At 39.8% G+C, this 14,995-nt stretch overlaps 1 protein-coding gene across 1 annotated transcript in view; it reads right to left on the bottom strand.

The window, feature by feature from the left end:
- Positions 1-14,995, bottom strand: part of MGAT4A (alpha-1,3-mannosyl-glycoprotein 4-beta-N-acetylglucosaminyltransferase A) — a 120,305-nt gene that overhangs the window by 48,038 nt on the left and 57,272 nt on the right. The window contains exon 3 of the mRNA XM_089693452.1: positions 3,595-3,762. Within this exon, the coding sequence (XP_089549578.1) occupies positions 3,595-3,762 (168 nt within the window). The remainder of the gene's footprint in view (positions 1-3,594; positions 3,763-14,995) is intronic.

The raw sequence follows: 14,995 nt of genomic DNA, 5'->3' as shown, positions 1-14,995 counted from the left end.
GCTGATTGGCTACCAAGCGCAGCTGCACCAGATTATGCACTCTCCAGTTTTATTAAATCAACCCTATTGTCTTTAATCCCTTGAATCACTGTTGTAGAGTAGAAGGAAGAATCTGGTTTAATACAGACATATTGATAAGTGAGACCCAATCTAGTTAAAAGCTTAGCAATAGCACTGATACCTTCTACCACTTAGGCCACAGATTATAACCCAAAGGCATTAAGATACAGTATACTGTAGATCAGATACTGTAAAATCAAATGACACACTGGGGTTTATTTTCTAAAGCAGGAAAGTGCAAAATCAGTATCACTGCTGCATAGAAACCAATCTGCGTCCAGGTTTTATTGCCAAAGATTAATTGAACAAGCTGAGGTTGAAAGCTGATTGGTTTCTATGCAGAAGTGAGCCCGATTTTGCACTCTCCAGCTTTAGTAAAAAAAAAAACAAAACAATGGGTCGAACAGAATTAAATGAATCTTCAACTGCAAAATTGTATAAGAGTTCTAGCATGTATATCAACCAGAGAACAGCTAGGTCCTCATTCCATTGAAAGGACATCTTCACCTTCAAAATCAATCAATCAACCTTCCCTAGTCTCTAAACTGATCTTATATAAAACACCCATCACTAAAGTGTTCACTTTCCTCTTCATAAAGTTTACAGCCTTGATTCTGAGTTCACACTGATGCAGTGCAGAATTCGCACCACATCAAAATCACACCCCGTTCATGCGAACAGCTGCGGGTGTATATGTTACGTTAACAACACCCCGAAATCAGATCGCAAAATGCGGTGCGATGTGAAGAATCGTATCGCATGGGTGTGAGTACTCATGCGCTCCGATTCTAGTGTGGACAAAAAAAAAAGGGTCCTGCACCTTTGTGCATGGCTCAAATTGTACCGCATAGAATTCACATGAGATTTACGCAGGAATGCAGTGCAGTTCCTGTGCGAATCAAATGCGATGTTCCACACCACAGAAGTGTGAATCCAGGCTCAAAAATAAATCTTCTGTGCTGCCTGTGCCTGCCTATTAGCTCCCCATTGGCTAAAATAGGACCATAATCCTATCTTTACTTTTAGAGGATATCTGCACAAGGGCTGTAAACACTGGGATATTAGATATTTTCTCATGTACAAAATACATGTATGAATATGTACTATGTATGACTTTTTCTTATGCAGATTAATTATTTTTTCCATACTTTTTTCCATACATGGGTTTCGTTTGCTTGCTCTAGGTTTCTCTAAAGTACAAAAGTATTAGTAGTCATATGTTTCTACAGAACATGGATGTAATGTGTTTTTGTAAGACCAGCGTGGGAACGTCACACTCTATGCCACAGCAGGGACTAATGAGAGGGGGTCAATAAGGACAGTGTAGGATCATTATTTCACAGTGACAGATGTCTACTGAAGGGCTCTAGACATTACATAGAGAATTCTCTAGGCACTGTCTGTCCAAAACTCTTTTTTTCTTGAAAGATGCACACTACTTTACATAAAAGTGCAGCTGTAATCCAGGCCAGTGGACAATAAAGTAATTACATTTTTAAATTTTTAGGTCACATTCACACCAGCAGCTGCTGGTGTGCACTGCATTGAGAGCAGTGCCGATGCACTTAAAACAACGTATAACATTGTAACTTTTTTGTTCAAACCTTATTGAAATGTTTTGGCACAATGCAGTGGACAAGGGGAGAGGGGGTGGAGAGCACTAAGAGTAAAATCAGATGTGCACTTAAAGAGGGCAAAAATATAGATACGCTGACCAGTGATCCATGTGCATACAAAGTCCTTATATATAAAGTCCTTGTATATAGAAGTCCAAATAGTTGAGTGAAGGTCCTAGTGTATTATGTTCCAGGAGCACTAGTAATGAGCAGGCAGCCAGCTGTCAGAACAAGAAGCAATTGTACCAAACAGAGGGAAGAGACACACAGTGGCGCCAATCTAAGTGTAGATTTCCATAAAACACGTTTTAATAAAGGTAAACAACTCACAAGGGCAGAATATAAAAGCGCATGTAAACAGTAAGTAAGCTTCTGGTGCTGTGGGTCGTGGAAGTGTATGTCGTGCAGTACTCCTCATCCCGGCCGCGTTCTTGGATTCCTGGAGCTCTGAAATCCTTCAACGCAGCCGGGACGAGGAGTATCGCACGGCATACACTTCCACGACCCACAGCACCAGAAGCTTACTTACTGTTTACATGCGCTTTTATATTCTACTCGTGTGAGTTGTTTACCTTTATTAAAAATGTGTATTATGGAAATCTACTTTTAGGTTGGTGCCGCTGTGTGTCTCTTCCCTCTGGTGCAATGCAGTGTACTGCATTCTAACACACTGCAGTGAAAAAAGCACAGCATGCCGTACGTTTTTTTAGTGTTCACCACTGCAGCGCAGTGCTGAGCATTTTAACAAGGCAAACTGCCTTCTCTATGCTTTGTTCACCTGGTGTGCCTTTAAAGTGCAGTTATTCCTTCTCTCCTGAAAATGTTTCAATTGGTTTCTAACAGCTTATAAACACCTGTTGGTTATTTACATTAGAAGGCCAGCAATCTTCCAAGATTTCATCACCGATTTCAATGATTGTGCTGTAAACTTTGAAAATGAATTTATCTACAATGCTAATTAAAGTGGAGTTCCACTCACACTGTAAAAAAATAAAAGTCATCAGCTACAAAAACTGTAGCTGCTGACTTTTAAAAACAGCCACTCACCTGTCCCACGATCCCACAGTGTCCTCCCCGCAGCCCGTTTCACCGGCCGTCCTCTGTTCCAGGCACCGGCATCTTCAGTGGCACCCGGCTCTGACAGCTTGCAGCTTCCCAGCCGGGTGCCCACTGCGCATGCGTGAGTAGCACTGCTCTTCGTGAATGTCCCCGTAGTCTTCTGGGACCTGTCACGTGTCGCAGAAGACTACAGGGAGGGAAGGTCGGAGGACAACTTCCGTTTCTGATCGCCTAGGCTATTGCAGCAGAAATGGGAGTGGGTACTTGTCAAATTCAGGTACACGCTCCCCATAGGTGCCAATCCTTAATGGGGAGCAGGGGACCAGTCTTTAAAGTAGAACTTCCCCTTTTGGGTGGAACTACGCTTTAATACATAGATAAATGAGGGCTTGATTTAAAGTGCTTTTATTGTGTGTTTAGAATATGCAAATACTGTAGTGTACATGACCTGGGCACAGGTTTACTTTAGCTTAACAAGATATAATAACAATAGTTGAAAAATATAATGCTTTCAAAATTTTTTGGTCTTTTAGCCTAGTAAGATCACCATACAGTGCCTTGAAAACAATATTTTCAGATATTTGTACAAAATTTTGAAAACCATTTATCATTTTCTTTCCACTTCACAATTATGTGCGACTTTGTGTTGGTCTATCACATAAAATCCCAATAAAATACATTTATGCTTTTGGTTGTAACATGATAACATATGGAAAATTTTAAGGGGTATGAATACTTTTTCAAGGCACTGTAGCTCCTCTCAGTATACACACTATAGACACTCACAGATATCAATTCTGTCCCTGGGGACTTACAGGGTCACTGAAAACAGCGTAAAATCAAGATTTTTTTTTTTTACCTGAAAAGTGACTTAATGCATCTCTGCTCCCATTTGCCTCAGAAACTGCTTTCCGGAACTGTTCTAGTATTGCGTGTAGCTCAGACGAGCGCTGTAGTGTTCGATGTTCAGCAATGCGAAGGCGTTCCTTTAAAGCATGAAATTCCCGCTGATAGGCAATCAATTTTTCTGCAGAAAAAAAAATAAATTATATATATATATATATATATATATATATATATATATACACACATACATATAAACACACACATACACTCTTTAAAAAAACTAAAGGAACACTTTGAAAACAAATCAGATCTCAATGGGGAAGAATCTCATGCTGGATATCTATACTGATATGGACTGGGTAATGTGTTAGGAATGTAAGGATGCTCCATCATTTGATGGAAATGAAAATTATCAACCTACAGAGGACTGAATTCAAGGACACCCCGAAAATCAAAGTGAAAAAATGATGCAGCAGGCTAGTCCATTTTCTGAAATTTCATTGCAGCAACTCAATATTGTACTCAGTAGTTTGTATGGCCCCCATGTGCTTGTATGCATACCTGACAATGTTGGGGCATGTTCCTAATGAGACGACAGATGGTGTACTGGGATATTTCCTCCTAGATCTGGACCAGGGAATCACTGAGCTCTTGAACAGTCTGAGGTGCAACACTGACAAGGCCGCTTTTATTAATTTATGTACAACCTTTATCCCAGAAGGAAAAATATAAAAAAGTGTTGCCGTAGCTGCTAGTGTTACAGTTCAGCTTTAATTTTTTTCCAAGTCCACCTAAATCTACTAGTACATTAAAGTCTAACCTCTTAAGATTGAAAATGCTGCTCCATTGCTCCTCTATCCAGAGTGAAGACACCCCAAGACAAGAATTTTGTTACCGGTCGGATCATCAGGTGAAAAATAAGGAAAACAAGCCTGAGGAAAACTAATGCAGCCACTACAATTAAAAGGTAACCACTTTTGCTAAGAAGACAAAACAAGCCCTTCTGGGTGCAGGAATTTTAACAAATGTTGTAGAAGAATCTTAGCTTTTGTTGCTTTGAAGAAATAGCTGTTTGTCTTATCATGTCCTTTGGGGAATTTGAATTGGAAGGACTAGTTCATAATAATCACCTAGTACACTCTCAGTGTTCCAATGAAAAAAACTGCAGTGTCTGCATCCCTTTAGAAGTATTTAACTCTTAGGGAATATCTCACCAAAACTATTCATATTGCAGAGGAAAATGTGACTTTTATTGCAGATTTTTAAGAAAATCAATGAGCCTACCACACAAAGAGGGAAATGATATCTCTGAGGAAGTTCTGTACACCAACCGTGTATAGAATACCTCCAGGTTACCATATCTCATTGAATTGCACAGAAAATTAAAAAGACTGCAGATTGAAAAGGAAAAGTAATATTGAATAACATGGCCTCTGTAGCTATTATATCTGCTATATTATTATTCTTTTACTTGCTATATTTTTTCCACAAAACTGAAGTTACCCTTTAAGGATTGGTAAAATGCCAGAATTTCCATTAGAAATGTACACCAGTTGTATATGTAGAAATCACAAAAGATATTTGCTAACTGAAAGATACAATCAGTGCCACAGACATCATTCATAAAATTACATCATACTTCTTTTCACCTATTTTTGGATAAAGTACACAGTTTCCTGGTGTCATTGTGCCAGCTATACAACACCTGCTATAAAATAAAGGACACACAGATACATACAGTACACATGTATACATTCACATCAACTCCCTTTGGCAGGTCAGGTGAGGAGGCCTGGGACCCCATGTGCCCTTACTACAATAGTCCCCTTATTATATTGAAAACCAGTGAGCAACCAGTCTACTCAAATTAAGAATGAGGTTTAGGTGAAGACAGTTAAATCCAGGGGCGGACTGACCATTTGGAAACTCGGGCACCGCCTGAGGGCCCAGGGTCAGTAGGGGGCCCCATGTGATGCCGCTGGTACCTTTTTCATAGGCTTTTTTGAGTTTGGGCAAGGACACAGGGGCCCCATGATCCTCTATTGCCCGGGGGCCCCATGAGTTGTCAGTCCGCCCCTGGTTAAATCATTGAGATTTTATTACTAAATGGTGCCACTTTTGCAGGACGCTGTCCTTCTCAGCATTGTTGTTCTCTATTTCTTATACAATACTATATAGCAGTAAAATCCCACTTTTTTCTCCCTGCGTACACCCTTCTCTAACACTTCTTTTCTCTCTTCAATGACTTTCTACTCTTTCCTCTTCATTTTCTTTTCTTTTTCTTCTTTCTCTGTCTTTTCTTCCTTATGTATCTTGGTTTACTATTCAAAAATAGGTTATTTTTATTTGCTTTTTCCATATACCTTCCTGAACATATTTTTTTTTAATTTATTACACTATATTGCTTTCTTTTCAGTTTTTCTGCAACATAATATATACACACAACTTTACCTATAAATAATATGATATAAGATAAAGATAAATAATGATTCAGCTGCCCTATTATATTTTTTTTAAGATGTTGTTTATGTTTTACAAATGACGTTAGAGCAATATATTGTCACAGGTCAATGTTAAGGTCTATATTTTACATTATCTTAAAACACTATGGCTAATGCTTTTCTTGTTATTAAGTGTTACTAAACCCCGGACCCTGCACTCACTATATCCGGTCTCCCACAGTACACAGAACATAGAAGTGCAATTATTTTAGTACACAAACTACTAAATACCTTTTCTCATCAGCAGTTAGAACAGTCTTGTGACTTCTATCAGTGTCCAACAGACCACACGTTAAAACTTATAGGAGGAATGTTCATTCTGCTGTAGGAAGATGCAGGACCCCTGACCTCTGTCTGGACAGTGCTGGTTGACCCTGTGCTGATCACATGCACTGTCCCAAGAAAAAAAAAACAAGAAAAACCTCTCTGGCAATACACACCAAACTGAATATGTGCAAAGTATCTCCACACAATATGTCTTATCAGGAGATAAGAGCAGGGCACTGGAAGAAGGGGAGAATCAGAGAAATCAAGATCTAACAGCCTTTTTACACAATGCAGAGGATTAACCCCTTAGGTTCCACAATAAGTATAACAAGCATGCTTTACTGCATATACAGACTGATTTTACTGTTGTGGGTTTAGTAACACTTTACTATTTATTACAGGTACTTATATAGCGCCGTCAATTTATACAGCACTTTACATTACATTCACATCAGTCCCTGCCCTTAAAGCGAGTACAATCTAAGGTCCCTAACTCACAGTCATACATACACATACTAAGGCTAACTTATGAGCCAATTAACCTACCAGCAAGTTTTTAAAGTGTAGGAGGAAACCAGAGTACCCAGAGGAAATCCACACAGGCACAGACAGAACTCCATACAGATAGGGCTCAAACCGACGACCCTAGTGCTGCTAAGCATAAGTGTTACCCCCTTAGCCACTGTGCTGCCCTATTTTTACTCTTGCGGTCCTATTGACCTATTATATATTTGTTTATATTTTTCTGTATACACTCAACCTTAATTTTTTTTTTTCACAAAATCCCACCTTACTTGAAAGTAGGAACTACATCTGGGTTTCCAGTAACTGTTTCTAGTCCCCTTTACAAATCTAAACAACAAAACATCTTTATACTCTGTCTTTACTAACCAATTTACTGTTCATGATGTCAAGTTCTATTCTTGTCAGGCTGTCAGCATTAGGCTAATTCACTCTATTATGTGATATGATTGAGATTAGCAGACTTCAAGCTTTTGTATTTATGGTTTAGGTTATACACACAGTAAGCAGATTCAAACAATTGGCACGGAAGATCTCTATGATCAGGCACATTTGTGATTAATGATAAAAATATGTAGAGGAGCATTAACTGTAGAATGTAGCTTTTCTCAGTATCAATGCCTACATTTCTATCCATTTATTTTTTAACAATATTAAGGATTACTTAGATCATCCAGACACGAATATGCTGCATTAAAAGTAATCTCCTAGATAAGGAAATATCGTCTGAATAGAGAAGGCATGTGTATTCTAACTTGGATCTTGGTGTGCTTTTTGTATTTTTTCCAGATCTGTGCAGTGATCCAGAGTGAGACTTTGGCTCTGTGCATGAGCTTCCTGTAATAAAGACTGGTCACTGCTGCTCTCTTCCCTGTGCAGGGTGACTGGTCTTGTCTCTGCCTCCTCCTGTGGTTGCCTGCAGGCAGCCTATAGTGGGAGGAGCGGTTGGATCCCTCCCACAGCTCAGTTCTCTGCACAGACTATGTACAGCACAGTGATGATATCATTGCTACTTTTACAAGATAAAAAGTTCCTAAAGGCATTTGTTGAACACAAAGTGGATATATATAATTTTTGGCTTTTGAGGAATACAGTATTTAAATGAAAGCTTTTTGTGCCTTGAGTTAAACTTTAACTCATTTGCTGCCAAGTCTGTACATCATACAGACCTGATAGCAGGGAGTTGTACACACAATGCAGTGGCTACAGCCAATGAGATTGTGTCTAAAACTGACAAGCAGACTCCTCGCGCACAGCCCCTGGTAACAGTGCGCATGCTCCCGCCATGTACATGACGACATGGCGGGTGGAAGGGAGAGCAGACACAAGTCCGCTCTCCTCCCTTTCTTCCTGTGACCCAGAAAGCGATGTCACTTCTGGGTCACCGCTGTCACTTTGCAATACATCCAGTGGAGCCCAGAGGAGACATGTAGGGTCTTTTAGACCCTGCATGCTTCATTAAAGAGAACCTGTCACCTAGAAAGCATCACATTGGGGACTTTGTGTACCCTATATTATGAAAAAAAAAGGTTATGTAAAAAAAAAAATTTTTTTTATGCAAAGAAATACAGTTATACCCAAGCACATTAAAAAAGGATGAAAGTGAACCACTTTAAGAAGTCCCAATGAGGAACCAAACTACGGCTTGAAAAAAATAGCAACATTTATTGAAAATATAAAAAATTAGGCAATTATCCTCCCTTCACCCAACACAATTAAAACCAAAAAAACTAAAACTACAGCTCGGGCTTACAGACATACCACACACCCACATATGGATATATAACAATTGGAGCACTTGTCTAGATAGAAATATGTGTTTTCCAGCAAGTCCCATTCGGCTTTATGGACCAAGAATATGAACAAACTCTGAGATGTAGTGGACCTTAATATTTCACAGTCCATGACATTCATCCATCAAGGCAAATGTCCATAACAGGTCATGCTCCAGCATATATTGAGTTCACCATGCACAAGGGATCAAATTGCCATACTGCAATGACAGTACTGGTCTTGCAATAGCCACAGTGGAGATAGCAGCAAAGAAAGTTTAAAGTTGGCGGATTAAATAGGCAAAATGGGGAATATATTGTCAACCTGAGCCAAGTAGCATACTGCAGGTATGGGTAGTGGAAGCCACACCTATTCATTTCATACACCCAGATGTAATTTGCCAGGTATAGGGCAAATAAGGGCCTCAGAGCAATCACAACTGCGGGAACATCTCCTGATATAAACCCAAACTTGGCTGTAATGTGATGCTGCTCACCACTCCATTTGTGATCGCTCCAGTGAATCAACCCTTGCCAACTGTATACGTCTGACATTGTTACTCTCCATATGTTGCTCGATCATGAGCATATCTAGGTGTTGGATGACCCCATGTTAGATGCCCAGTGCGGCACGGTGTGTTGGAAGAGCCGCGTGGTACAGTCTGGAGCACGGGCGTGACAACGTTGTGATGTTAATGCATTTTGCTCACTGAGTCACGTGAGCTTCTAAAAAAAAGCCTCTAAAATAATTTTTGGGGCCCCCACATACGAACGTAAACACTTGTGTCGGGGACACCTACGCGTAAAAACGTTGATTGCGATACATGCTACATATCGCCGCACATGCCAGTGTGAGAACAATAATTCTAGCACAAGACCTCCTCTGTAATGCTAAACTGATAGCCTGTATGGGCTTTTGATGTGTCGCCTATAGAAAATATAAGGTACTGAAGTTTCACAGGCGCTCACAAATTTAAGGTTTGACCTGTTGGGTATCTGTTTACTCTGCGCAACCTTGTCTCCTATATTTTACCAAACGTTTTGAGTAATTTATTGTGTTTGTTTGCCCTGAAATTCAGTTTAGTGTTTTTTTTACTTACCTTTTTCATTTCCTAGACCTCTGTGGTAATATCTTGTGACGTAAAAAATTGGAACTTCCACTATTTTATTCTCAAGGGTGTCTGCTTTCAGAAAATATATAAGGTTTGGGGGTTTTGTGTAATCTTCAGGCCTAAAATGAGGTTTTAAACATGTGTGAATAAAATGCAGAAAGGGCTAAACTGACTTAAGCTCCATGCACGCGGGGTGTTTTGATAACACTGGTAACGTTAGCTGTGTAAAGTCACGTTAAAAACATGAGGTTTTCAACTTTTTTAGCATTTTTGCATTAGTGGTTAGCAACGTTTTCCCACATTGTTCCGCATTTGCGATTTATAGCGTTTTTTACCCCTTTTTTTGGGTCAAAAAAAGTCCAAAAACGCCGGTTTGTGGCATTTTACTGCGATTTACCGCATTTTGCTGTGTTTTTGTGCATTAGAGTGCTTTTACAGCTAAAAAACTCCTCTAGAAACCCACTAGTTCTGGGTTTTTTTCCAGCCATAAAACGTCCCAGCCAAAAAAAACGTTGATTGCAGTCCATGTGTGCATGGACACATAGGATAACATGCTGGGGGGTTTACTAGCTGTAGAAAAAACATCAAAATCCAAAAACAGCCGCTGTAAAAACGTCCAGCGTGCATGAGGACTTCGAGAAAATAGCTTACCTATGGCATCAAATACAAATCATCATGGTACTTACTTTGTGTAGTTCACTGAAGCCCCCCTAAAACACTATAATTCTCTTTGCTGCTGTTAACAAAGGAAAATGTCCAATACAAACATGTAATGGTGTTTTCTTCAAAAAAGAAAAATAGTCACTGGAGGTTTCCGAGTTTATTAAATATTTACTCAAATTTCCTATCTGTATTAATGCAAACTGTAATGTAATTTCCAAGCTTTATGTAAGCACAGCAGTACGCTACAATTAGGCTTTATACCCATGACTGTCAGTCGGAGATGTTCCATACACATCGCTACAGTCAGCCCAGAGGTCAATAGCTCTGACTGGTTTAAAAAAAATGGATTGTGCTGAAATGTTCAATACCCGCAGTCAGACAGGCTCTGAATTTCCCACTAAAGTAAAATAATGTCTGACAGAGCTCACATACTTTGAAGACATAGTCACCATTCACTTATATAACTCTTCCAGGAAGCAAAAGGTTGAGATGTGAAATCAGCATGACAGCAAGGCTTCCAATTGACATTAGTGGGCGGACAGATCCGACTGCCCTCGGGGCAACTAGGCTTCCAAGTGCTGCAGAGAACACCATCAGCTTGCAAGGCCAGCTCTGGCAACCTTTGCACGCTTAGGTCTTTAGCAAGAAATGGAAAGGGAAGGACAAGAGCAGTAGGCACTGCCAGCGCCCCTTATCTTCTTGGAGAATAAATGGCAACCAAAAAGAATTTTATACCCTGTCCAGTCAGTGTGTTCCCCCCCACAGATGTCTGAATTTAAAGTCATGAGACTGCCAGTCTTTGTTCGGCAGGAACATGCCATTGTCGTCTCTTATCTATAGGTTTCTTAAGAGTGCCTCTGTGGATCATTAAAAGAGTAAAAATCTGTTCTTCAGGGTAAAGACGCTATTTATTTTTACATAAGCAACAGCATGCAGGTCTACTTTTATTAATGTGGTCATTTATTCTACACAAATATTAGCACCGTCTTTTAGATCTTCTTTGCGTTTTCTTTCCTGTGTTAAAACTGTAGCATGGTCTTGTTTTGATTTTGCTGGAGTCAGTTTATTTGTAGTCATTTAGAAGCAGGAAACCATTTTAATAGTCTTTAAATCAACCCGAACAGGGATCCTCAAATGGTTTACCAACCGTTACACTGTTTAGGGACCAAACAGAGGTCTGTAGGAGTTAAAAAATGCATTGGAGGACAGTTGGAGTAAAAATGCCACTACATTGGTGGTCAGTGAGAGCACAAAATTCCCTATGTTGGAATTCAGTGGGAGTAAAATTACCCGTGTTAGTGGAAGCAAATAAATTCTCCAACATCAGTGGTCAGTAGACTAAAAAAATTAAATGCCCCAACATCACTTGTCAATGGAGAAAAAAAAAATCCTGTGTCATGGTCAGTAGGAGTAAAAAATGCACCAGTGTCATTGGTCAGTAGGTAAAAAAATACCCCCGAGTCAGGGCTCAGTAGGAGCAAAAATAATCCCCATGTTTGTAGAGATACAAAAATGCACTTATAGCAGTGGGAGTAGAAAATGCCTCCGCATGCCCATGAATGTAAAAAATGGCCCAATGTTTGTGATCAGTGGAGTAAAAAATGCAAGAGCATCAGGGGTCAAATGCCCTAGCATCAGTGGTCTGTAAAAGTATTAATTGACCTTGGATCAGTGGTCCACAGAAATAATAAATGCCCCTGCATCAATGGTCAATGTGAGTAATAAATGCCCAGGTGGTAGTTAGAAGAATGATGCCCCTGTGCCAATGCCCCCCTCCCCAACCCTTAGTAATGGTGTTCAGTGGCACATACCTGTGTGCAGGTCTCATGTTCTGAGCCTCTCATCTAGATGATGTCACAGCCAGGACAATACAGGTACCATGATGGAGATTACTTCATTCAGTGGTGCCAATGCTGAAATACTCTGCATTTTAGAGCTAGACAACTGCTACCACTCTGCTTACAAATGCTCCCGCAGTCTGGCTTCCATTGTTTGGGGACAATTGAGCTGTGTTTAACCACTTGCCCTCCAGAGGATTTACCCCCCCCCCCCCTTCCTGACCAGGCCATTTTCTGTGTTACGGTGCTGCGTTATTTTAACTGACAATTGCGCAGTCATGCAACCCTGCACCCAAATGAAATTTACCTCCTTTTTTTTCCCAAAAATTGAGCTTTCTTTTGGTGGTATTTTATCACCTGTGCATTTTTTATTTTTTGTGCTATAAAAAAAAAGACCAACAATTTTGAAAGAAAAAAGTTTGACTTTTAGCTATTAAACATGTACAGTAAAAAAAAATTTAAAAAATCTAATTTCCTCATTAATTTAGGACAAAATGTATCCTGCTACATATCTTTGCAAAAAAAATTAATTGGTTTACGTGAAAGTTATAGCGTTTACAAATGGTGGTTTATATACTGGAGGTTTTTTTTATTATTTTTAATTTTAATTAGTATTGGCAGCGATCAGCAACTTATAGCAGGACTGCGGTGGGCATTCTGACACTGGGGGAAACTGACTTGGTGTCACTGACATCCCCAGTGACACCAATACAGTGATCAGTGCTAAATAAAACCACTGACACTGTACTAATGGCACTGGGCATGAAGGGGATAACATGAGGGTTGATCAAAGGGTTAACTGTGTGCTGTTTCACAGTAAGCTGTGTCTGTGCTTCACTGTAATCACACTGCTTTGGATGCCTGTGCTATGCACAGCCATCCAAAGCAGTGTGCACTAGCTGACAGGGAGGAGAACTGTATTGTTTCCATACAGTTCTCCTCCCTGTTGGAGATCCTCGGCAATCACAGGGTGCTGGTGAGCAATCAGCAGCTGGGACCTAGTGATTGACAACCACGGCTCCGAATGGCAGCACGGGTAGGGGGTGCGCATGCCCCCTACCCGGAAATGCAAAATCACATATATACGTGATTTTGCGCACCTGTGCCACCCTGTAGCAGTATATCTACTATAGGACGGTTGGGAAGCAGTTAAAGTGTGTGTAAAGCCAAAACGTTTTTTAAGGTTTGAATACAATGTGGAAGGGTTAGAACCCAGGTTGGATTTTCATTGCTTGATCCATAGAAGGAAGAGTTGGGCAGCTGGGATAAATACAAATACCAGTCTAGCTTTATTGAATTACAGCTGTAAAAAAAAAGCCAAGGAATTTCGGTTGTCAGGCCTCAGCCATAGCCATGCTATGGCCTGATGGTAGAAACACATTGGCTGTTTACTTATAGCTGTAATACATGTAATTCAATAAAGGAAGACCACTATTTGTGTTTATCCAGGGTGAGCCTTAGTGCCAGGAGGGGGTGGCGTTTAATCTTGACTTTGGCAGAAGTCAAGTCTCCATGAAGAGTCTGGGCCTAGGAGTCACAGGGGCTCCACATGGTTTCTTTTAATTTTTTTTTGGTAGAAAACAGCCACTATAACTACCTACAGAAGTTTGTTTTTTTTTCCTTTTTGGATAGTTTTCACAGTCATCTGCTTCAATATAGTTAGAAAAGAATTTGTACATTTTCCAGGAGTAGGTCATAAATACTTAACCAAAACAGAGTTTTCTGGCCCAACCTCTCAGCATGTACCTGTGCCCACAAACTCTTCACACACTTCAGGTTGTTCCACGAAAAAAAAAAATTAATAATAATAAGTACTGTCCCAAAATCTACTCCTACAGAGAGAAACATGTGCTTCTTATTTTACTGCCATCTCTCAAATGCTGAACCAGAGGGCTGCCATAGACGAAGGCTGTGCCTTTGGAACATATCATTTCTGTCGAGAAATTCAGTTTTTCTTATAAAAACAGAAGCCTGAAAGGAATCTTTTATTCGGCTTACGTCAATAGACGGCTTCATTGGAAAAATTCTGCAATGTTTGCATTTCCACTATGAGAAGACACACTTTTAGAGAGAAACGTGTTTACAGTAGGATGCAGTAAGCTTAACCGAGCTGCTCTACAGAATATCGCACACGCACAAATCCCACAGCTGGAATGAAGGCAGCCATTCTGCTCTCTTCCACACAGGCACACCGGCACAAGCTTCCCAGAAGCAGTTTACTAAATACTGCTCTAAAGGTAGAAAAGGCAGAACAGTGCCATATTTCAGCTGCTACATTTCAAGTTCTACTCTTCAGTATTTATTTCTTAGAATTATTTTATTAACAGAATGACCTTAAATAAACCATACACAAAAAACTATATCTAAATATGAGAACACACAGTATACAATAGTGTATTTATATACACACACATACACACAGTATAGACACACACACATACACACAGTATACAATATAGTGTGTTTATATACGGTACACACATACATAAAGTACACATACACAGTATACAATATAGTGTGCTTATATACTCATACATACAGTATACACATACACACAGTACACAATATAGTGTGTTTATATACACACATACATACAGTATACACATACACACAGTATACACTAGAGTGTGTTTATATACACACATACATACAGTATACACATACACACAGTATACACTAGAGTGTGTTTCTATACACACATACATACAGTATACAATATAGTGTGTTTCTATACACACA

Source organism: Staurois parvus, unplaced genomic scaffold, assembly GCF_062004578.1.
Source record: "Staurois parvus isolate SC_StPar_1 unplaced genomic scaffold, SC_StPar_1.0 ptg000634l, whole genome shotgun sequence".
NCBI classification, from domain to species: domain Eukaryota; kingdom Metazoa; phylum Chordata; class Amphibia; order Anura; family Ranidae; genus Staurois; species Staurois parvus.
Note: the sequence above shows the minus strand (reverse complement) of the source record. Positions and strands in the feature narration are given on the sequence as shown.